This window comes from Urtica dioica, chromosome 1 (assembly GCF_054948205.1).
Source record: "Urtica dioica subsp. dioica isolate 48M chromosome 1, U.dioica_male_clone48M_v1_H2, whole genome shotgun sequence".
Classification (NCBI taxonomy): Eukaryota; Viridiplantae; Streptophyta; class Magnoliopsida; order Rosales; family Urticaceae; genus Urtica; species Urtica dioica.
Genome location: NC_142756.1, coordinates 5,999,930 through 6,025,719, shown reverse-complemented (window position 1 = coordinate 6,025,719; position 25,790 = coordinate 5,999,930). Strand labels below are relative to the sequence as shown.

The 25,790-nt window shown below is 39.3% G+C and overlaps 1 protein-coding gene across 1 annotated transcript; it reads left to right on the top strand.

Moving 5' to 3' along the window:
* Nucleotides 1-16,771: 16,771 nt before the first annotated feature.
* On the top strand, nt 16,772-17,223 carry LOC149406762 (uncharacterized). The gene is made up of 2 exons (XM_089617629.1): nt 16,772-16,777; nt 16,822-17,223. The coding sequence occupies exons 1-2, from the start codon at nt 16,772-16,774 to the stop codon at nt 17,221-17,223; spliced, it is 408 nt and encodes a 135-aa protein (XP_089473755.1).
* Nucleotides 17,224-25,790: the final 8,567 nt, after the last annotated feature.

Below are 25,790 nucleotides of genomic sequence, written 5' to 3'. Positions count from 1 at the left end.
CCTATGTATCCGCTTTGCGGGATCAGGTCATGACGTAGTTCAGGGCGAGTGTGTTTGCTATGTGAGTGGATTCTTGGATTTTTGTTTTTCTTCCTCCCGTCGAGAGGTGGCTCTCGGTCTTTGTTTATGATCCGGGATAATTTTGAAGTTGGGAGAGTATTTGGCTGAGAGAATTATGGGGTTGAGAGAATATTTTGAGTCGAGAGAATGACTTGCGAGTGAATTCTTGGGTTGAGAGAATGAACTATTTATAGGGAAAAAAACGGTGCTTGGCGCTTGGCGCTTGTCGCTTGTCGCTTGGCGCTTGTCCCTTGTCGCTTGTCGCTTGCGCTTGGCGCATGGCGCTTGGTGCTTGTCGCTTGGTTTTAGTCATGCGTATTTTTAGCATTTGACTAAATTGTCCTTTTATATTGTAACGTCGTTTTTGCAATTGAGGCGTCGTTTTTACCATAAAAAATGACGGTATAACATTAACCCCCCAGTTTCTTGTGCGACGTGTCGTGCGAGAAATTTAATTGCTCTGATGGAGTATGGAAGGTGCTCGTCTAGACCGCAAGGGGTCTAACTTTGAGTTTTCGTTGATTTCGGAGCCGTAGGGGCTATTAGCGATCCCGAGAATCAGACGACCCTAATCCATGGGGGTCGGGATTTTTAGAGCCACAGAGGCTTTAAGCAACTCGATCACGGGGATCGAACGACCCTGAACCACGGGGGTCGGGATTTTCAGAGCCACGAGGGCCTTAAGCGACTCGATCACGGGGATCGAGCGACCCTGAACCACGGGTGTCGGGATTTTCAGAGCCACGGGGGTCTTAAGCGGCTCGATCACGGGGATCGAGCGACCCTGAACCACGGGGGTCGGGATTTTCGGAGCCACGGGGGCCTTAAGCGACTCGATCACGGGGATCGAGCGACCTTGAACCACAAGGGTCGGGATTTTCGGAGCCACGGAGGCCTTAAGCGACTCGATCGCGGGGATCGAGCGACCCTAAACCACGGGGGTCGGGATTTTCGGAGCCACGAGGGCCTTAAGCGACTCGATCGCGGGGATCGAGCGACCCTAAACCACGGGGGTCGGGATTTTCGGAGCCACGGGGGCCTTAAGCGACTCGATCGCGGGGATCGAGCGACCCTAAACCACGGGGGTCGGGATTTTCGGAGCCACGGGGGCCTTAAACGACTCGATCGCGGGGATCGAGCGACCCTAAACCCGGGGGTCGGGATTTTCAGAGCCACGGGGGCCTTAAGCGACTCGATCGCGGGGATCGAGCGACCCTAAACCACGGGGGTCGGGATTTTCGGAGCCACGGGGGCCTTAAGCGACTCGATCACGGGGATCGAGCAACCCTAAACCACGGGGGTCGGGATTTTCGGAGCCACGGGGGCTTTAAGCGACTCGATCGCGGGGATCGAGCGACCCTAAACCACGGGGGTCGGGATTTTCGGAGCCACGGGGGCCTTAAGCGACTCGATCGCGGGGATCGAGCGACCCTAAACCACGGGGGTCGGGATTTTCGGAGCCACAGGGGCCTTAAGCGACTCGATCGCGGGGATCGAGCGACCCTAAACCACGGGGGTCGGGATTTTCGGAGCCACGGGGGCTTTAAGCAACTCGATCGCGGGGATCGAGCGACCCTAAACCACGGGGGTCGGGATTTTCGGAGCCACGGGGGCCTGAAGTGACTCGATCGCGGGGATCGAGCGACCCTAAACCACGGGGGTCGGGATTTTCGGAGCCACGGGGGCTTTAAGCAACTCGATCGCGGGGATCGAGCGACCCTAAACCACGGGGGTCGGGATTTTCGGAGCCACGGGGACTTTAAGCAACTCGATCACGGGGATCGAGCGACCCTAAACCACGGGGGTCGAGATTTTTGGAGCCGCGAGGGCTTGGTAGAATTGCGTGACAAGGGTCATGAGGCCTAGGTGGCGTTGAGTGATATTTGCTTGTGGAGCCTCTTGGACTTGGTTCCATCGGGTTTGGATTTGAGCTCGTGCATTGAGTGCGATGCTCTACACTCGTCGAGGGACAGCCCTTTCAGAGATAAGTGTGTGGTTGGACATCTTGCATGAGATCTCTGTGCGTCGCCTTGAGGTCTTTGGCGGAAGGGTCCTCCGTACTTGATACTTTACGTGGATGAGTCTTCTAGTTCTGAAGATTAAGGAGAAGAGTCCGCGATTCGGATGCTTTGGCGGAGGAGTCTTCCCGTCGTGGAACTTCTTGCAGAGGAGTCTTCTGGTTTTTATGATTTGGCGGAGTAGGCTCTTGGTCTTGAGGCGTGAATAAAGATTACCACATAGGGAGGCTTGTAACATTCTCATAGGGAGAGGCTTGTTACGGTCCCGCAGAGGAAGGCTTGTGATGATCCTGTGGGGGAAGCCTTGTGATGGTCCCGTAGAGGGAGTCTTGTGATGGTCCCGCGGAGGGAGATGGATTTGCCGGTGGAGAACTCGTGGTTGTTTTCGAGTACCCCTCCTTCTAGCGCCAAAATGTTAATGCGATTTCTCGGATAACATTTGCGGGACACGTGTCGGGGTGCGAGCTTGCGACGTGTCTCGATATTTTGTTGTCAGGGTCACGTTTCCTCGGCTCTCAAGAGGATTTGTGTTTTTTGAGGAGCGAGTAGGGTGAATGGGGGTTGTGACCGTGCTCTTCGTGAGCTGCCTACGTACCCGCTTTGCGGGATCAGGTCATGACGTAGTTCAGGGCGAGTGTGTTTGCTATGTGAGTGGATTCTTGGATTTTTGTTTTTCTTCCTCCCGTCGAGAGGTGGCTCTCGGTCTTTGTTTATGATCCGGGATAATTTTGAAGTTGGGAGAGTATTTGGCTGAGAGAATTCTGGGGTTGAGAGAATATTTTGAGTCGAGAGAATGACTTGAGAATGAATTCTGGGGTTGAGAGAATGAACTATTTATAGGAAAAAAAACGGTGCTTGGCGCTTGGCGATTGTCGCTTGGCGCTTGTCCCTTGTCGCTTGTCGCTTGCGCTTGGCGCTTGGTGCTTGTCGCTTGGCGCTTGTCGCTTGTCGCTTGTCGCTTGCGCTTGGCGTTTGGCGCTTGTCGCTTGGCGCTTGGCGCTTGTCGCTTATCGCTTGGCGCTTGGCGCTTGTCGCTTGGCGCTTGTCCCTTGTCGCTTGTCGCTTGCGCTTGGCGCTTGGCGCTTGGTGCTTGTCGCTTGGTTTTAGTCATGCGTATTTTTAGCATTTGACTAAATTGTCCTTTTATATTGTAACGTCATTTTTGCAATTGAGGCGTCGTTTTTACCATAAGAAAAATGACGGTATAACATAGTGTTTGCACTTGGCTTTGTAATGCATTATGTTTAATAATTTATTGTTTTTAGGGTTTTAATTCATATATATTTATAAATATATATATATATATATATATATATATATATATATATATGCTATGTAGTTTAATGACTTTTGATCCATGTTCATACCAAATTAGAATAATATAAAATTATTTTGTGGTAAATTAATATAATTACATATACAATATTAATGCAATAAATTGTTTGGTTGTTTTGCAATTAGTTTAAATATTTTAATATTATTAAAATCATATTTCAAAATAGAGTGAAATGAATAGTGAAATTTTGTATTTGTAGTTTTAATATTCTCTCACTCCATAATAAAGTGAAAACTTGAGTTAAATTTGTGCAAATCCAACTTCATTTTATCACTTCTGGTTCTATTATAGAGTGAGTTTGAGAGGTACTATTTTTCACTTTACGGTGAATTTACAAGTGGTTTTGATTCTCTAGTCACTTATGACATTTGTGGTCCAATTTAACGCAGAATTACTTAGAAGAGTACAACTGATGATATATTTTGTGTACAACATGGAACAATATTTTCTTATAGATCATGTGAATGTGTTCTCTTCCTAGCTTCCAAAAATAATTCGAATCCTGCAGAGGCACAAAACGGCAATTGATATTCTCATTTCACAGAGACTCCACCGTCAAGTCTTCATGTTGACATCATCAACTAATGAACGCAGCTAAATGAGAATATTTTATATATAATTTAAAAAGCCTTCACAAGTTGACTGTTTATTCTGAAACCCAATGGACGCGAAAAAAAGAGACAAGACAACTATATACTTATTATTCCACACCAGCAATGTTTCGGTGACGTTTGTATAATCTTGTCTTACAAATAGCATATTATTACTATTTTATTGCTTACAATAAGTCCTACAAAAAGATAGTGATACCTCACCTTGACAAGGCGTGAAAGATAACCGCTCAAGTCACGAAGAATTATTTTGATTCCTTTATTAAAGCCTACAAAAATATAATTAATGTGTTATCCCTACACTATAGTATACTATAGTCAATCGTTTTGCTCGGCTGAGTGAACTTTCCTATGAATTATTGTTGTAAGTTTATTTAATTTTGTGTATCTATAGCACGTATATAAAAATTTAAGAAAAATTAGACGGGCTAGCCAAATTCAAACGTTGAGATTGCATATTAGCCTATTTTTACATTTATTTTGAGAAATAACCAATTTCGCTGACGTGGCGTTTAAGCCAATATTTTGCTTCCAATTTTGCCCTTTTTAATTTAAAAAAAATATATAATTAAAGAAAATCAAAATTGATTGCCAACATATTTATGATTTGATTGCCAAGATATTCTATTTTGATTGCCAAATATTATTATTACTACAAAAAGAAAAGAGCCCCGTGTATGCAGTCATAAGCCTCGCCCCGATGAACCTTTCGCGGGCCTCGAGCGGCGGCGGCAACCAGATCGTGCTGACGGCGTATAGCCTGTTGTCGGAGATCGCAGTGAAGGCGGCGAACTCCGAGGGCAGGAAGTTCGCGGCGGGGATGAAGTTGGATCCGGGGTCGGAGGTGGTGTACGGGTTGGCGCAGTGCACGCCGGACCTGTCGAAGAATGACTGCCGACAGTGCCTCGTGAATGCGACAAAGGGGATCGAAGGGCGGCAGAGGAAAATCCTCCTTCCCAGCTGATGTCTGATGTACGATGTGGACTTGTCTTCCCAGCTGATTCATGTATGAAACGATTTTCAATCCTGTTAATTAACGTTAATATCTGTTAATTGTTGTTATGTAGGTTTTTGAACGATTTCAATCCTGTTAATTAACGTTAATATCTATTAATTGTTGTTAATTGACTTTGTTATTGAATTTTTTCCTTGTTCTTCCCAGCTGATTCATGTATGGAACGATTTTCAATCATGTTAATTAACGTTAATATCTGTTAATTGCTGTTATGTAGGTTTTTGAACGATTTCAATCCTGTTAATTAACGTTAATATCTGTTAATTGCTGTTAATTGACTTTGTTTTTGAATTTTTTCTCGTGCGGTATAGGTTTGGTTGCGTGTTTGAAAGATAAGCATTTATCACGGTGGATTTGTTAGATATGCATTTATCACGGTGGATTTGTTAGATATGCATTTATCACGGTGGATTTGTTAGATATGCATTTATCACGGTGGATCTGTTTTAGTTGGCATTTATTCACGCGATTCCAATTTCATTTCTTTCTTTTTTGGACGCGGGAATCTTCCAAATATTTTGATTTGATATTATTTAAATGAAGGGCAAATTTGTATTTTTTTTACTGTTTATGTGGTATATTGGCTACACATTAAAAATAAACCAAAAGCTGGCTATTTTGACAATTACAACGTTTGACTTTACTATTTTGCTCGGGCTCCCAAAATTTAAAGGACAATTTTTAATGTTAATATAAATACATGGTGGTTAATCAAGTAATGCTGCAAAAAAAATTGGTACAAATTTTTTGTAAGCACTTCTTCTTAGTGCAATTTTCTATTTAGCGGCCGCTTAATATTAACCGCATCATAAATTCATAAGTTTGACTGGCACCAAAATATATATATATATATATATATAAATTTTAGTAAAATGCAATATGTGATATTCTTTTATTGAAGAATTTTCGTTTATAATAAAACACTACTAATGGTAATGAGTAAAAATACAACGAAATAGAAACAATAACTAAACTAAGTAGACGTGTCGAAGGTGTCGGCTGAGAATCACTGAAACAAACAACCATACATGACTAGGTGGCTTGCTCGGGATTTGCCGAAACATGTCAATGTTTCTCAAACACTACAACAAATACGACAATTATCGACGATTTTTTTTGTCGGTAATAACCCTATAATCGTCGCTAAATCTATTTAGCGACGATTTTAGCGACGATTATTATCGTCGCTAAATGTCCGTGCCTAAATATATTTAGCGACGATTTATTCGTCGCTAAATATTTACCGACGATATTAGCGACGATAATGTCGTCCCTAAATATCGTGACGAGAAGTTTTTTTCCATTTTGAAACAGGTAATTAGCGACGACAAAATCGCTAATTACTTCTGTGTAATAATATTTAGCGACGACTTTGTCGTCGCTAATTATTATTATTATTATTTTTTTTTTCGTCGTTAATTATTAATTTTTTATGGTTTTTTGTTTATGAAATTCTAAAATGAAAAATCAAATAAAAACTAAATTATAATATCCAAATCAACAAATATATAAAATCCGGTTACGTACGTTTTCGGTTATCGAGAAATATGTAAATAATAATCTATTATACACAAAATATCTAATAAAACACTAGTCGCGACGTTTGCTTTGTCGTCCCGGCGCTCGTTTTCCCCCTCCTCGACGTGAAACGTTCTTCTGCTAGCGCTGAAACTCTGCTGGCTGCGGCGGAACAACGTGTTGATCAGTAGACTGACTTGGTCCGCCGGGCGTCGTCTGCTGGCTGGCGTCGGGAGTCCTCTGCTGGCCGCCCGTCGGAGTGTGGACGCCGGGCGTCGGAGTGTGGACGCCGGCCGTCGGAGTCTGCTGGCTGTGGGATGACGGAGCCTGCTGCGAACTCTGCGGAAATTGGGGCATGAACGAGCTAAGGTTGAGGCCGGGCACCTGACTCTGTATTGCCTCGGCGAACGCGGCGAGGGTCGATGTCAACACCTCCTGCGAGATATATCCTAGTTGCGACGTCCCAGCCTCCGAACCGTAGACTTCGGCGACTTCAGCCGCCATCCGTGCTCCCTGTGGCACCAAACGTCCGACGTCGGTCAAGTGATCAGTCCGCGAACCCATAATATCGCGGATCGCCTGCTGCTCTAGGACGGAAATATCAACGTCCGCTCATTGTTGCTCAGCCTCCGCTCGCAACGTGTTAAACCTATCGACCAGTCGATCCTGATATAATTAACTAGTTAGTATATATTAATCGAAAAATAAGAAAAATAAATGTAAACTTACATAACGTGCGGAGGCTTCAGGAGTCAGCCATTCGGACTTGTCGGACTGATGTTGGCGCTTGTAGTTCGCAAAATAGCTCTCGAAAGCGCCTGTCTCGGCGCTCTTCTGCATGCATGTAAACAAGCTCTCGAAAGCGCCTGTCTCGGCGCTCTCGAAAGCGCCTGTCTCGGCCATCTGAAATTCAAAACAAAATTTATTTAGTTATGCATTCGTAATGATTTAAATCAGTTAATTTAGTAAGTAAATGAAAAACGTTATATACTATCAATCATCGTCGTCTGACAAATCATCTTCTTCTATCAAATCTTCGTCCTCAGTTTCTTCGTCATCGATAAACTCTTCTTTTTCAATATTTTCCAACAAGTTCACTGCTTCGTTGCTCACGGGCTCTGGTATCGCAGACTGATGACGCGTCGATAGTGAATCTAAATCTGACGGTTCTACTGACAACTGATCTGAAGACGAAGATTGACCAAGAATGAGGTCAATATCAGGAAGATCCCACACATTTCGATGATTACACTCTTCGACGATTCGCCAATCAAGACCATTCAAGTTATCTTCCAAGTAGAAAACTTATTTCGCATGAGTTGCCAAAATAAATGGCTCGTCTTTGTACCATTCTTTTGCCACATACACGCTTGTCAAGTTATTGTCGTTGCGTGTCCTTTTCCTCGGATCTTGGTCACCGAACCAACGACATTGAAATAAGACGACACGATAATTGTTCTGATACGTCAAGACAATGACGTTTTCTACTTGACCGTAAAAGTCGTGACCTCCTTCACTTGGTACACATACCCCGTTATTCTGAGTCGTTCTTCTGCTATCACGTTGACGGGAGATAAATTTAACTCCGTTCACCACACAACACGAATACGTCTGTGGTGCGAAATGTGGTCCCAATGCCAATGCATATAATTCGGAGGATACGGATAATCCGTCTTGGCTCATGCGAAATACCTACATACAACCATTAACGATGCGGTTAGTGTCGAAGCGAGTTTAATCATATTCTTTGAGTTAATTAGTCAAATACCTTTTTCCCAAAACCATTTTGGGAACTCAAGTCGATGCGCTTCTTCAACATCTGGCCGACCTTCTAATTCCATGAGATCTATGTGTTCACTGAAATAAAATTCAAGTTCATTTAAAACATCACTTCGTATAAATAATTCAAGTTCATTTATTTCACTCATTTACCTCATGAAATCGTCAATTTCAGGAAAATTTCGTAAAATGTACCACTCAGCGAGCAATCGTATATTCTCATCTAAGCGTATCGTGGTCATCTTCCCGTAAGGCCGACAACTTGATGACTGAAACACCGATAACTCCCGTTTGACACCTTCGAAGTTAGACGCAACGTCTTTTCGTTGGGGCATGTTGAAACGATTCTCAACGCCTTCTAGATACCTTGAGAAGAATGTCAATGCTTCATCTACAACATAGGCTTCATCAATTGAACCCTCTGGTCTAGCTCGATTACGCACAAAGTTCTTGAGCGTTCCAAGGTATCTCTCAAATGGATACATCCACTGCATATGAACTGGACCTCCGTTAATTGCCTCCTCCGGTAGATGCATTACCAAATGAACCATGATTGGGAAGAAATCAGGCGGGAAAATTCGTTCCAGCTTACAAAATATAAGCTTCACATCCTCATGCGCCTTCTCAATGTCTGAAATTACCAGCGTTCTAGAGCAAATAAGTCTGAAGAAGTTGCAGAGCTCTATTATGGCATCTCGAATGGTTCGATCCAGAAAAGGACGAATAGCAGGAGCCAATAAGCGCTGCATAATCACGTGACAATCGTGAGACTTCAAACCCATCAACCTCCAATCCGCGGTAACATTCTTCTTCAAATTCCCCGCAAAACCATCGGGAAATCTGACAGATCTCAAGAACTCAGTAAACCGCTTCCGTTCTGAAGGTGTCAGAGTGTATGACGACGGCGGTTTCATCCATCTATCTCCTTCTTGGTACAAATGAAGCTCGTGCCTTATGTTCTAGTCCGCCAAAGTCAACCGCGCCTTATCCGTGTCTTTCGTCTTCCCCTCGATGTTCAGCAAGGTACCCAGAAGATTGTCGCATACATTCTTTTCTATATGCATTACATCGAGGTTATGCTTCAGCGTAAGACTCGATCAATACGGCAACTCGAAGAAAATACTTTTCTTTGTCCAATTCAGCTCACTCGCATCGCGCTTTCGTTTCTTCCCGCCGAAGTCAAGGTGCTTCCCCGGGGTTGCATCTCCCACTAATCGCAATTATCGAAGTATGTCGCTCGCTGATTTTCTCAATGGTGGTGGTCGTTTCTCATTTCGTACCTTATACAATTTGCTCTTCCTCATCGGGTGTAACAACGGCAAGAATCGACGATGATCGCAGTAAACAATCTTGTTTCGAGCCTTGAAAGATGGTGTGTCGTTGTTACACGTCGGACAAGCAAGGTACCCTTGACCACTCCATCCCGACAAACTGCTTCTCGCTGGAAAATCATTCACCGTCCATAGAAGTACGGAAAACAACCTGAATAGCTCACCGATCGAACCATCTCTCAACACAACACCGGTTTCCCACAACTCCTTCAGCTCATCAATCAGCGGTTGTAAGAAAACGTCCATGTCTTTTCCCGGTGCACTACGACCTGGTATAAGCAATGTTAACATCAAGTACGATGTTTTCATGCACAACCACGACGGTAAATTGTACGCAGTCAAGACTACCGGCCACATACTGTACGATAAACTCATGTCACCAAATGGGTTGAAACCATCGGCGGCAAGTCCAAGCCGGACGTTCCTCGGTTCTGCCGCAAACATGGGATATTTTCGGTCGATCTCATTCCACGTTGCTCCGTCTACAGGATGTCGCAGTACACCATCCTCCTTAATGCGTTCATTCTCGTGCCACTGCATCTCTAGAGCTGTGTGCCGACTCGCGTACAGTCGCTTAAGTCGATCTTTCAGTGGAAAGTAGCACAACACTTTATGCGCTACTTTTTTTCCACCGTCTTTCTTCAGCCACCGGCTCTCATTACAAACTGGACACTCGTCTAGATTGGCGTTGTCCTTCCTAAACAACGTGCAATCGTGTTTGCAGACGTGAATCGACTCGTAACCCATACCAAATCAACGCAATTTCGCCTTTGCTTCGTAGTGTGACTCTGGAATCGTGTTGCCGATCGGATGAGACTTTTTCAGTACTTTCAGTAGCTGATCAAACGACTTATTCGTCCACTTGTTCATCACTTTCAAATGCATCAACGTGACAACAAAGGAGAGTGACGAATACTCCGTACAACCCGGCCATAATTCTGTGTTCAGGTCGCTGAAAAGGTCATCGAACTGTCCACTCTGGTATTCTGCATTCGGGTCAATACTGTCATCAACACCGTCTACGTCGTTGTGATCTAAGATATCGTGTCCAGCATCAAACATCCCCGCCTCCTCCTCTGTAATCCGTCTGATACTGCATTACGTCATCTTCTTCCTCCCCGTGAAAGTTCCACCTCGTGTAATTCCTCTTAAATCCTCTGATAAAGAGATGATTCTCTATATCAGGAATTTTTTGCATCAACACGTTGTTACACCTCTTGCATGGACACTTAACTCGTCCTTCGACATTTACGTGTTGTCGGGCCATTGTCATGAACTCTGTCATGCCAGCCGCAAACTCAACGCTTAAACGTTGGTCCTCGATTATCCAATTCCTATTTGGATAACTCATTTTACCTATAGATTGAACATTTCAAAATTTAGTAGTTTTCGGATTTTATATTATAATTTTACGATCCTACCGAAATTTCGGCAGAACCTCCCCTATAAACTTAAAAACCCGGCATCAAGCCTTTAACTTTAAAACCTGCATAGAAACATCCTAAAACTAACAATAAATCCAACCTCAGTAGTTCGATTATTAAAATTCATAATCCATATCAACTAATTAATTTCACATTATTAATCATTTGTAACAAGAATTAAATACAATTCCATTTAATTTACATAAACTAACTAATTGTTTTTACATGTTTTTACATAATTTTACCTAATATAAATATTTATACCTAATATTAAAATTTATAACTAATTTAAATATTTTTGTAAACTAATTAATATAAATAACTAATTTAAACTAATTAATTCTATAAACTAATTTAAATTACCTAATATAAATATTTATAACTAATTTAAATTTATACCTAATTTAAACTAATTAATTCTATAAATATAAATATTTATACTAAATTATGTAAATATAACTAATTAATTCATTTACATTTATAACTAATTAATTCATTTATATTTATAACTAATATATAAATAACTAATATATATAATTAATATATTAATTATATAAATAACTAATATATATATATATATAAAGTTATATAAAAAAAAAAACTTACCGTGACAACAAACGTCCAACGCGAAAAAGCGGGGAAGAGCAGCGCTGTCGGACCGGGGCGGACGAGGACGAGGACGGCGTCGGTGGTGGAGCGGCGACGGCGTCGGCGGCGGAGCGGCGGAGGAGCTGCAGACAGGAGAGAGAAATTAGGAGAGAGATGTGAGGAGAGAGAGAGACTTACCGGGGAGGCACACGGCGTCGACTGCGTTGGCGGCACACGGCGGAGGAGGCGCACGGCGGAGGAGGAGAAACCAGAGAAAAATGGGGATTTTAGGGTTTGGGAGCGAATGAGGGAACTAAGTCGCGATCTGGTATTTAAAGACATTTAGCTCGTCGCTAATTGATTAAAAATCGTCGCTAAATGAACTTAATTCAACCTGGCATTTAGCGACGATTTAGTCGTCGCTAATAGTAAATTTCACATCTTTAGCGACGATTACATCGTCGCTAAATCATTTCGTTTTAATTAAATGAGAGGGATTTTTCGCTCTTTAAAATTCGAAATCAATTAGCGACGATTTAGCGACGATTAAATCGTCGCTAAATGTTTTCGTTTTAATTAAATTGGAGGGACTTTTCCCTCTTTAGAAGTCGAAATTAATTCTACATTATTAGCGACGATATTATCGTCGCTAAATGAGTTCACAAATAATTAGCGACAATTTTATCGTCGCTAATTATATTCGCGCGAACTTAGCGACGCAAAAAACAATTAGCGACGATAAATTTGTCGCTAATTATCTTTGCCGCCAAACTTCAATAATTTTGGCACCAAACAATCAGCGACGATATTATCGTCGCTAAAAGGGTGATTAGCGACGATTAAGTCGTCGCTAATAGTTTCGTCGCTAAATGTGGTATTTCTTGTAGTGAAACGGAAATAAACTCATACATAATCAAAGATGCCACTCACCCAAGCAAAACCTCCCACTGGATGACCACGTCCTCAAACCCGACACCCGCAAATTAAGTGATCTTTCGTGGCGGGAGCTGGAAAGCATGTGGTCAGCGACCAACCCAACATCTTCTCTCCAATTGTTGAGCGCCTGAAGTTTTGGAGAAACCTCGGCGAAAAAACGCTTTACATTTAAGAGTAGACTCGGCGGACTAGCATAAAGAAAATGCACAATAAATAAGATCTAAAACATGGTAAACTAGTCTAACCGCACAAGTAAAATAAAAATTAATTAAATCACTTGTTTACATGTCATTTGTACTTAATCTAGGGTACCCGGTGTTAGCCAATAATATTTCTAAAAAAATATTTTTTTAAGAAATGATTAGACAACTTACAAGAGATAATTAACAAAAAAAAAAGGAAAAGAACATAAGAACAAAACCGGATGGAAACCTCAACCGAAAAAGAGAAAACGGAAGGAAAAACCGAGGAATGTTGGACAGTTTCCTTAAAGTGTTATTGCTTTCCCACGGGTGCAAAAAACGACGAGCACTCACCTCCCAAGATACAACGGTGGACAAGACGAGCTATGGCACCACAAGACTCGACTTCGACGAAATAGAACCATTCCGTTAGAAGCTATCACCGAACTACAAAAGAAAGCAAAAACAATTTCTGGAGGGAGAGAGAAAATTTAGAACTCTTGGTTCGGTGTTGATGTGTCTTGAATGAGAGATGGACTCTGTCTTTTATAGACTATTCCATGAAGGCTTTGAACAAAACCGTTAGCACACTAATGCTCCATGAAGACACCTTAATGACATTCAAATCAAAATGTATGGGCATTAATATCTCGATTACAAACCCATTAAGCCTTCACACGAGCTATAAAGGCTCAGTTACAACATCAAGTAATAAATATTTTTATTTTAAAATAAATAATAAAATCTGGAAGAAAAAAATTAGGGAAGGCCCAAGCCCAACCCACCCGGACGGCGGCGCCGCACATGTGATGGACTTGGTCTTCCCTAAGTCCTTGTCTTTTTACAAAATTAGGTCACTCTTGAGAACTCAAACTCGTTTGACCAAATTTGATATATAAGCTCACACAAAGTCCATATATATTTTTCATGTGGGACTCTTGTAAGAGCACACTCAACCACAACACTTTCATTATTCATTCGCAATTATTGGTATTTTTCACCATTTTGAGCATCAATTTTTCATTCAATATAAAATTGATTTTGGCAAATAAATATTCAATTTTATATCTATCGCAACGAAGAATAAAAATACGTTGAAAGTAACCAAATCTGGTGAGTGAACTCCACCCAAATCTTAGCCACAAATCAGTAATACACATATTATTAAATGCTAAAATTTTGGTACCGTTCCATGATCATTTATTTTATTATATATTTTTATTTTGTTTTTCAAAATAAGACGGTGTTATATTTTTTAGATGAATAGTGTTAGGATTAACAGGAACTGAATGTTCCATTCCAATTTTGTCGAGATTTCGACACTATTCAAACTGAAAATTTCCGGTCCATTCGTGAGCCGAATTTTGTTCGGATTGAATGTCCACAATTACGTGTAGTTAATGACATTTTAAATCTCGTAATATCAACTCCAACGTCAACATCAACATCAACGTCAACGTGACTTTTTAAACCATGTATAAGCATTAAAAGTTAGCTACGTCCCTTCACGACATACGCAATTTTCTTATTCTGTGATTCAGTTTAGAATCTGAACGTTGTCAATGTTTGTGTATAGAATTAAATACACAAGTAGGCTCATATGGAAAGTGGACATTAAAATTTAAAAGTCAAATAGAGACTACCAATTAAATTGGACCAGCAACTAACATTATTTTCTGTAGATGTATTTTAAATTTAATTGTAGCCGTAGTCTAAATTCTAAAATATATTTGCCGGCAGTTTGAGGCTTTGAAACAACAGTGCTAAAAGAAATAGTTAAGCATCCATTAAAAAATTATAGTAATCGCCGCAACAAATTGTTAGTCTGTAGTCAGGACAATCTAATTATAGTGGCATTACTTCCTTCATATAAGCTATCTTCATCTATATCCTCAAAATAGCAAAATATATTTATTTATTAGTTAAAAAATTTCTGTATATATGAAAAATAGTGAAAAGATGCTAAATTATTTGGAAAGGTTATATGTTGAACTGATTATATTCAGTGACGATATTTATCATTGATCAACAGTATTTGTAATGTTCTTAATTGAGATTTGGATATCTCATTTTTTTAGGCTGGACTTCATTGATAATGTTTTTTTTTGGCCCTTAGAAACAAGCTTTGGTCTGAAGCTAAATTTTCGGACGTAGAAGGAATTTGTGTCAAAACCAAGTTAGAGTTTAATTTCAAATGTGAAAGTTCAGCGATTCCATTATCGTTGGTGTTGAGACCTCTCACACTTACATAAACAAAGCTTAAAAATAAAGTTTAAGCTGCGGCAGTGTTAAATTTAGATTATAAAATTAGAAGGTCTATGTTTGTGCATTGTACATAGACGAATGACACACTCATATAGTCATATGTATATAACTATATATAGTATTTCCATATTTTATTTATTAATAATTATGGATTTTTTCCTCAAAAAAAATTATTGATTTGACCCTTTAGAATTAATATTTTTATCGATACCTTCTGATGCGAAACCAAGAATCTTAACAAGTCAAGGGCTTGAAATTATTGAGTAATAATTTATCTTTCGTTCGTCACAAATTTGAATCTAGCCAATAGATTTTCCCCGACATACATAAGAATCTACACACGCACATAAGTTGGCATATAAATATATGTACATGGATGTCATGCAGTGCATCATTTTGTTGTAGTATAAATATGTATTTGTACGGAGGTGTTTATTTTGACATTATAAGTTGGTGTCTATAATGGAAATCATTGGGCATACACGCAAGGTTTGACAAAATCGAACAAATGGCCATTCAATAATCGGTATTTTTTTTTATCATTAGTTTAAAACTTCCCATGATGTCATATAAACAGTAGCTCATACTTTTCTATTGTAAAATAATATATCACTCAATAATATAAATATCATAAATTTTTATAACAGCGAACGATGAAATTTCAAGAGAACAATGATTTAATATTACAATCGGAAAACACAACATGCATGTTTGAGCTTCCGATCGACGGATGATAAACCACATTGAATTTTAAGTAATTCATAAGTGTTTTTCAATAAACTCTCGAAGGTTAATAGATGAAACAAAATGTCTGAGAACAACCAACCACGGAGAAAGACATTCGAATGCCTACATTGTCAAAACGTCAATAAAGCGCTTGAACTAAAAACCCAAAAGAGGATTAAGTCATCTTCAAGATACAAAAATAACCATCAGAATGTGGGCATAAGAGCAAAATCCAAACATCCAAAAAGTATATTAGATTAAATAAGACACAAAGAAAACAAGACAAACAAACTAACTTAGATAAATAGCAAACTAAAACCACCATATCTTTTTCATCAAGTAAACTAATCTAAATTTTGGTGAACTGTCACATCTGCCATATCTTCCATTCAGAGAGTCGACGTACATCTGTAGTCCTCAATTTATCACAGAGAGACTCCTCCTATATTGATACTTCCCATGTTATTTAAGTTTATCCACTCTTTCTAGTGCCACACCATTGTTGTACAAACGTATTTACAAAAAATGGTTGATATAAAACCCTACGTCGAGCAGTAGAGCAAGATGCTGAAGATCATAGACTAAACTTGTTAAATTACGTAGATCAGTTAGTATTTCCATGTATTTAGGAGCAGTTATAATCCAATATTTATTTTACTATGTTTTAGATATTATAGAGAGTAGTCATGAGGTAAAAACGTGTGTAGTTATTTTTCTGCTATTAGTTAGGAAAGCTGTTAATATTTTACCCCAATTTATAATGAGTTATTAATGAAGAAGAGCAACGCTCTATTATTTTTTGCTCTCATGGTATCAGAGCCATAAAACACCTATAAACACCTATATAGGATCCTGCCAATCATAATGGTTGATCCAAGTATTAATTCTGGTTCTATCGGTGAGTCTGCTCAGTCTGGTGGATCTACTTCCATCTCCACCACCGAGTCACTGCAAGACTATTCAATTATCTCTCATAAACTAAATGGAGGTAATTTTATGGAATGATCTCAATCTGTGAAACTATTTGTCCAGGGAAAAGGCAAGTTTGGTTACCTTTCAGGATCAATGGTGAAACCAGACGGAACCAGGGACGCAACCGGGTCTGAAAAATGGAAGGCCGAGAACTCAATGATCATGTCTTGGTTGGTAAACTCTATGGAGGAAAATCTAGAAAGGACTTTCTTGTTCCTTCCATCAGCACATGCGATCTGGTCAGCGGTGAAGGAGACCTATTCAGATCTCGGAAACGCGGGCCAACTCTTCGACATCAAAACCCGGTTGAGGAAGGCAAAGCAGGGCGAAAAGTCAGTCACCCAGTACTACACCGACCTCAAAATGTTGTGGCAGGAGCTCGATCTCTACTGCAACTATGAATGGAGCTGCTCAACCGACAGTGCCTTATCGAGAAGGAGCGCGTGTTTGATTTCTTGGTAGGGCTGAACAAGGAACTTGATGAAGTCAGAGGAAGAGTCCTTGGCCGAGGACCACTTCCGAGCACCCGAGAAGTCTTTGCAGAGGTCCGGCGAGAAGAGAGTCGTCGCCATGTCATGCTCGGACCCGGTGCTAATGAAGCCGCTGCAACTCAGATTGAAACAGCCGTCATGCTGACTTCCAGATCTGATTCGAGTCAGCGTTTCACCGACTACAACCGCTCCTCAAAAAAATATGATATCCCAATATGCGACTACTGCCACAAACAAGGTCATGTCAAAGCCAAGTGTTGGAAGCTCCACTGAAAACCACCAGATTCCCAGCCATCTCAGCGATCCTCCCGTGACAGCAAAGGTGCCTACCAAGCTGCACAAATGACTTCCAGCGAACATGGGGCCCAATCACCACAACCTGAGCAGCCTTTCTTCAATAAAGAAGACTTAGAGAAATTGTATAAACTGTGGACCTCACATAAGTTATCAAACCCATCATCATCAATTGCCCAGAAAGGTAAATTTAAAATAGCTCTAATTGTTAATTTCCTCATAAATTCCTACCCTTTAGATCATAGATTCAGGAGCCACTGATCACATGACAAATTCTTCACACCTATTCAAATCTTACTTTCCATGTTTTAGTTCTGAAAAAATAAAGATTGCAGATGGGTCTCTCTCAGCTATTGCAGGGAAAAGTTCCATCATCATCTCACCATCCATTACTCTGAAAAATGTTCTACATGTCCCTAACCTAGCATGTAGTTTGATATCTGTTAACAAATTAGTCGCTGATTCACAACGTCAACTCATATTTTCACCTACTGGTTGCGTCTTACAGGACCTATGCTCGGGGAAGATGATTGGCAATGCTAAAGAACAAGGGGGCTATATTCTCTGAACTCCGAAGCTTCCTTGAGTAAACAAATTCAGCAACCTCAATATTCTAGTTTCTTGTCATTATCTGATGAAATAATGTTATGGCACTTTCGTTTAGGCCATCCTAGTTTCGGTTATTTAAAACATTTGTTTCCCATTCTGTTTAGAAATAAAAATGTTGATTATTTGCAGTGTGAATTTTGTGAGCTAGCTAAGCATAAAAGATCTTCTTTTCCATCGATTAGATACACTCCATCAAAACCTTTTTCTCTAATACACAACGATATGCGGGGACAATCCCGGGTTAAAAATATTTCCGGCACGAGATGCTTCATCACTTTCATTGATGATCATACTAGGAACACATGGATTTATTTATTAAAAGAAAAATCCGAGGTTGCTAATACTTTTAAAAATTTTCTTTACTAGGATTGAAACTCAATTTCAAACTCAGATTCAAATTCTACGAACTAGTAATGGTAGGGAATATTTTAATAGTATTTTAGGTAAGTTTTTAATTGAAAAAGGAGTCATCCACCACAGTTCTTGTGTTGATACACCTCAACAAAATGGTATTGCTGAAAGAAAAAATAGACGCCTACTTGAAGTTACCCGAGCTTTAATGTTTTCTATGAACGTTCCTAAAAATTTTTGGGGAGATGCTATATTCACTGCTTCATATCTAATTAATAGAATGCCAAGCAAAGTTGTTAGCTATAAAACTCCGACACAAACACTTAGACTTTTTTTTCCGGAAAATAAATGTTTCTCTGATTTACACCCAAAAAATTTTGGTTGCACAGATTTTGTTCATATTCATGATCATAAGAGAGGAAAACTGGATCATAGAGCTGATAAATGTGTTTTCTTGGGATTCTCTCCAACTCAAAAAGGTTTTAAATGTTTTGACCCTTGCTCGGGTAAAATCCACATTAGTATGGATGTCACATTTTTTCAAAATCAGCCTTTTTTTTTAGAAAACTTCTCTTCAGGGGGAGAACATTCATCATATTAAAGATCAGTTTTGGAAATTACATGTCACACCTAGACCTGCAAATCTTGAAAAACCACAATCAATTGATGAACCCCGAACTGAAAATACCAATAATAATATTTTACCTTCTAATGACACCGAAACTAGTTTTTATTGAGGGATAAACTCCTAAGTTCAGTGTTCATTCAAGGCAGCAAATACGGACTATGTTTGAAACCCCTGCATTGCCAACATCCGAACCAAGCTCCAGTCAAGGTATGAATTCTCCACTTCCTGATTTATCTCAAAACATAGAATCTATAGAAAAGTCAGTCAACATTGCATCAGCAGAGTCAAAGTCATCCCATGATAGGCTACATGAACCTATAGCCCTCTGAAAAGGTACCCGAACATGCACCAAGTTTCCCTTATACCCATTGTCCAACTATGTCTCTTATCAAAATCTATCCCCTAGCTTTAGGGCGTTCACCACCCTTATAACGAATGATGAGGTCCCTAGTTCAATACAAGAAGCTCTAAGTGTTCCGAAGTGGAGAGAGGCGGTCTTAGAGGAAATGAGGGCTCGAAAGAAAAATGAAACTTGGGAAATGACTGAACTACCTAAGGGAAAGCGCACAGTTGATTGCAAGTGGATATTCACCGTTAAATATAATGCTGATGGTCAAGTTGAAAGATACAAAGCCCGACTTGTTGCTCGAGGGTTTACTCAAACATACGGTCTAGATTATGAGGAATCATTTGCACCGGTTGCGAAACTTAACACTGTTAGAGTTTTACTTTCTTTAGCAATGAATCTAGATTGACCATTATTACAATTTGACGTGAAAAATGCTTTCCTAAACGGTAAGTTGGAAGAGGAAGTGTTCATGCAAGTTCCACCAGGTTTTGACAACAACGCCGGTGGAAAGGTGTGCAGATTGAAGAAAGCTCTCTACGGACTAAAACAGTCTCCTCGCGCTTGGTAGATTTTCGAAGGCTATGAAGGATTAGAACTACAAACAAGCTCAGTCCGACCACACCATGTTATACAAGCACACTTCGAGAGGTAAAATGGTCATACTAATTGTTTATGTGGACGATATGGTCATGAAAAAAGACGATGAGGCTGAACTTGCGAAGTTGAAGCGTTTCCTAGCTCAACAATTCGAGATAAAAGACTTGGGAAACCTCAAGTACTTCTTGGGAATGGAAGTAGCAAGATCACCGAGTGGAATTGCAATCTCGCAACGCAAGTATGCGTTGGATCTCCTATCCGAAACGGGTCTCCTTGGCTGCAAACCAGTGTCTACACCGATCGACCCCATCCACAAGCTCAGCAAGGCCGAGGGAGATATTCCGGCTAACAAAACGAGGTATCAAAAACCGGTTGGAAAGTTGATTTACTTGGATCACACCCGTCCCGACATCTCCTATGCTGTGAGTCTTGTAAGTCAATATATGCATAGCCCTTCTGAAACTCATCTCGAGGCAGTGTATCGAATATTACACTATCTCAAAGGAAGTTCGGGCAAAGGAATACTCTTCGCGAAAAACAAGAACATACAAGTTGAAGTCTTCACTGATGCTGATTAGGCCGGCTGTCCGGACAACCGAAGATCTACTTCAGCATATTGCACATTTATTTGGGGAAACTTGGTGACATGGAGAAGCAAAAAGCAACATGTAGTGTCTCAGAGTAGTGCTGAATCTGAATTCCGGGCAATGGCGCAGGGAATCTGTGAAGTTATATGGATAAGAAGCATTCTGAAAGAGCTACAGATCGAGTCAAACTCACCAATGAAGCTATATTGCGACAATAAGTCAGCAATCCGCATTGCTAACAACCCGGTTCAACATGACTGGATCAAACACGTGGAAATCGATCGACACTTTATAAAGGAAAAACTGGAGAGGGGAGAAATATGCATGGCATTCGTTCCAACGACCGAACAACTCGCAGATGTTGTCACAAGAGGCCTTTATAGACAAAAGTTCGAAGATTGTCTAAGCAAGTTGGGCATGAAAGATATCTTTACACCAACTTGAGGGGGGGTGTTAAATTACGTAGATCAGTTAGTATTTCCATGTATTTAGGAGCAGTTACAATCCAGTATTTATTTTATTCTGTTTTAGATATTATAGAGAGTAGTTTAGTGGTAAAAACGTGTGTAGTTATTTTTATGCTATTAGTTAGGAAAGCTGTTAATATTTTACCCCTATTTATAATGAGTTATTAATGAAGAAGAGCAACGCTCTATTATTTTTTGGTCTCAAAACTTTCTTTAAAAGTAGCCTAATCTATCTCATTTAGAAATAATTTAAGTTTGCTAATTATATGTGAGATCACCTCGTCCTTCCTCTTTTACTTTTTCTTTTTTTGGGTAAAATGTTTTCCTCAATTGTGGGATGATCATGCCCGCAGTTGTTGTAATTATCATTATAGGTCCGAGTTTGTGGAGTGTTCTCATCATTAAACATTGATTTGGTGATTATGGCACGGTTAACGTGATCATGTTTTCTCTAATATTGACTAGTTTTATTGACCACCATTCTCTGTTTATTTTTTATTTGATAGTTGTCGCTCTTACCTTATGAACTTATTCCTCTTTCCTACGTCGTTACATTCCATTTAATTTAGCGTTAGACGTAATCGTACGTGCTTTTACGCTTGCTATATAGTTATCAAGCAATTAGTTCGGATTTTATTGACAAAAGACTCGTCGAAAAACGTTACACTCTTAATTTTAATGACTGTATATCGTTATTTTGCCACCGTAATAGATGTTGAACGAGAGAATAAATAACATTTATTAGAAAATTATATTAATATAACGGGTATTTTGATATAGAATTAGACTAACAATCTTTTTTATTTTTGGATAAAATGAAAATATTGAATCCTTTGATAAATTGTCACTCATAAATTATTAAATTTTATGAAATTTTTCCAAGAACTTTCAAATAAAACAACAATAAAAATCCTTTGGAGTTTCACGAGGCGGTGGGCCCTCGAGAGCTCTTAGAAGTATTTCTGGGCCCATCCACTGAGTTATAGTGGGTGGTGTGTGCCAAATGCACCGGTCAAAACAATGCACTTTAATTCTTTTCTTTTACCTTTTCGTTTTCTTTCATCCTTTCGTTTGTTTTTCCACTCTCTTTTCCTTTCTTTATATGTCCTTCAGCCGTACAACTACCCACGTTCCACAATCCACATGCTTGGCTTACCAACCAACCAGTCCCTTCTTTTTCTTCCTCATCGTAAAAGTTTTTACCTAATACAGTTTCGCTTTTTATGAACGCATTCATATGTGTATAGATATTAATATTATAGACATTGCATTTCTCCATTTGTTTTTATCTGATTTTTATATTCTTATTGAATCACGTGTTATAGTATTACACTATCTAATGCTCAAAAAATGTGGGAAGAAAAAAGTAATCTTTAGTTTATTTATGGTGGTAAAGTCTGATAATCACTTGTGGTGATTATCATATCGATATTTAATTAGAATTGTCACTTTAATTAACTGGCTGAAAATGTTAACCTTGATTTCTGAAACTTTATCATTGCTTTCTATTTTATTTTGTTTTGTTTCACTGTGCTAATTGATGAATATAAATTAGTATGAAATCGTATTTTTCTTTTACTGTTTTGCCTAGTTGTGGGGTGAGATAAATTTTGAAATATTTACGATATTATGGCATCAGAGAATTTTCATATATTCTTGATTAACGAGTTACACCGAGACTATTTACAGAGTTTTGGATTTCGGTAAACTTACAAATACAATGGTTTTGTCAATGTTCGGGCACATTTACACTAATATAAATAGTAATAAAGACGTAAAATTAACAGTTAATGATCATTTTTCTATTTACATTAGAGAGCACTGCGTGATTGAACCCATAACATCGTATCAAGCAAAAAATTTATATTAAAAACCCTTACAAGAATTATATGCCCCGAAATGAATCAAAGTTTAAACAATATCTTTGTCACATATCAAATAGAAAACCATAAAAGAACAATACCAAACTCGAGGCACATTCACTATGCTCGTGTTTTATAACAAGACAATTCAAATTCTCTTATCGAACACATCAAAATCCAATCCAAAATCAATACTAAAAGCGAAAAAATGCTAGACACAAAATGACGCAAGAAAGAGTTGTTGATCTTTTTGAGCTAACTGATGAGCTGTTTGACCGCGAACCCGTCTCCACAATCTGATAATAGATTTGAAGAAGTTTAGTTTTGTTCGTTGTTGGGCTCGGTTTTTGGTGAATGAATTTTTTGATAGAAGCCTACATGAGTTGATGAATTAAGTCCTAGGCAACTATCTAAAAATCAAGAAAGTTGTCTGAATTAAGTTGACATGCATGTGTTTTACTATAGACATGAATTGGACTATATTTTTAATATTAAAGTATTTGAGCTATAAATTTGATCGAGGGTAGCCAGTTATTTAGTTAGTTATGCCATACACATGAATACTTTTTTATTGTCTTTTTAGAGTTATTATTTTACTCTTAAAGATTGATAATAGTCTAGTTTGGAATTCTGTTTTATGTAAATAGATGCAAATAATCACCCTTCTGAGTCACAAAGCTCAAAATCAAATCAAGGGACAGAACTAAGACGGATCAAGTAGAACATCTATATAATTCCTACGTGTAAAGTGTAAACCAATATGATTTAACTTTATGTTTTTTTTTTGTAATTTCTACTAAAATGTTAACACGTGACTCGTCAGATTACACAATATGTGTAATGTAGTATTATATTTTCTTTTTGCCGTGTCTTGCTCGTCACTACTACCAAAAAAAAGTTGAGAGCTTTCCCATTTTTTTTTATACAGATAAATAAAATGAGAGCTTTACGCCTTTACCGTCGAAAAGTGGAGCCAATGGCGATATATATAGAATAATTAGACTGGATTAGTCGAATTCAAAAGTTGAAATTGCATATTAACTAATGTTTACATTTATTTTTGACAAATAGTTAATTTCATTGACATGACATTTCAAACAATATTTTTATATTGAGAATACCCCAAATGCAACATCGTTTTATTTGAAGAAAAAATCATATGAATAAGTCAACAGATGATTATCCACATATATTGCATGATTTCTGGGATTAATATCTACATATTTTGTAATTAAATAACTCCGGATACTCTCTCTCTCCAGATGGTTCCCCGGGCTCCAACGCTGATCTAGGGTTTTGCCAGCGAATTCTAGCACCGGCGGAGAGTGACACGCGCGAACAGACCGGAGAGGGCGCCCTAGGGTCTCACCGACAAGCTCTGGGCACTCGAACAGGGAGAGACAAAGATCTCCAGGGCCGGCCATTCGAAGATGGCACTGAAGAGAGAGTGCGATAAAGGGTGATTGAAGATCGTCATCCTCTGCTTCGGAATAAATGCATTATGGGAATGGGTAGAGCTCAAGCACCGCGAGCGGATGGGTTTCGAGCAGAAAGTCAGTGGTTTGAATGGCCATGGCCATCCTGAAATTTCACAATCGGATTGGTATATTTGTGTTTATTTTTTTGTAAATCAAGTTTATTTATGTTTATTCGTATTAATTTTGGTTTATTTGTGGGGGGAGTTAGCGCATGCGTAGGCAGGAGTGTTAGCAGGTTTCAGGGCGAAGATATGGTGGTCCGGCGAGCATCGGGAGAGGACGAAGGCTCGGTGGTCCCTTTCCCTTCGGATTTGGCGAGGGTGGTCCCACTCAACGTCGTCCGGTCCTATCTAGACTCAGTAACTTCTTCTCTGCGTGAATAGTCTGAACCAGTTTGGCGAGCACCGAGTGAGGACGAAGGCCGGCTTGCGTCACTGCCTTCATTCGCGACTTGTCCAGATCAGCCATGGTCGTCTTGTTAATCCGGATGCAACAGGGTTGAGATCCCTGGCGGGCTATCCTGGCCACAACGTTTCCGTCTCCAACGGCGAGACATCTGACCACGATATATTCGATCTTCGTCGGTGTTAATTCATGTTAATTCGTGTTAATTTTTTCAGTGTTTATCCATGTTAGTTCGTAGTAGTTCATGTTAATTTGCGTTAATTCATTTAGTATTAATTCGTTTGTTCAGTGTTCCTGTTTTGGGCGGAGCCGGAGGTGGCGAAAGCAAAAGAGTCTCTGCAAGACGGATGACAAGTTAACTCGGCAGTGAAGATTTCATAATATTTTTCATATTTTTAGGAAATTTTTTAATCTATCAATTGAAGAGTTATTTATTGTAATGTTTATTTATTTATTTATTTTATTTTTTAAATTAATTTATATTTGGTAACTTTCATTTTAATGACGAGTATTTTTGTCTGATCAAGTTCGTTAATGTGGTATATTACCTATTTCGTAAAATAAACTAAACGTCGATTATGTTTCTGATTGGTTAGTCTAATCAAGCTCCTGTGTGTATATAACAAGGAAAACAATGGTTCCGTTAGCAGTAAAAAGAAAAGATGAGATCAAATGAAAAAAAGTCAAAAAAAAAAAAAAAAAAAAGAAAAATAAGGGATAAAGAACTATATAAAGTAGGAAAAAGAGAAGGAAGAAAGGAACAGCATGGAAGGAGAAATAGAAAAAAGTGGGACCCACAGGTTAGATTCTCCCGCACGCTATAATAAAATAAATTTTCCGGGAATCCCATCTTGTGAGTGGTTATGGTTTACATAATTCCTAAAGATTCAAGTATAAAACACCATTATTTC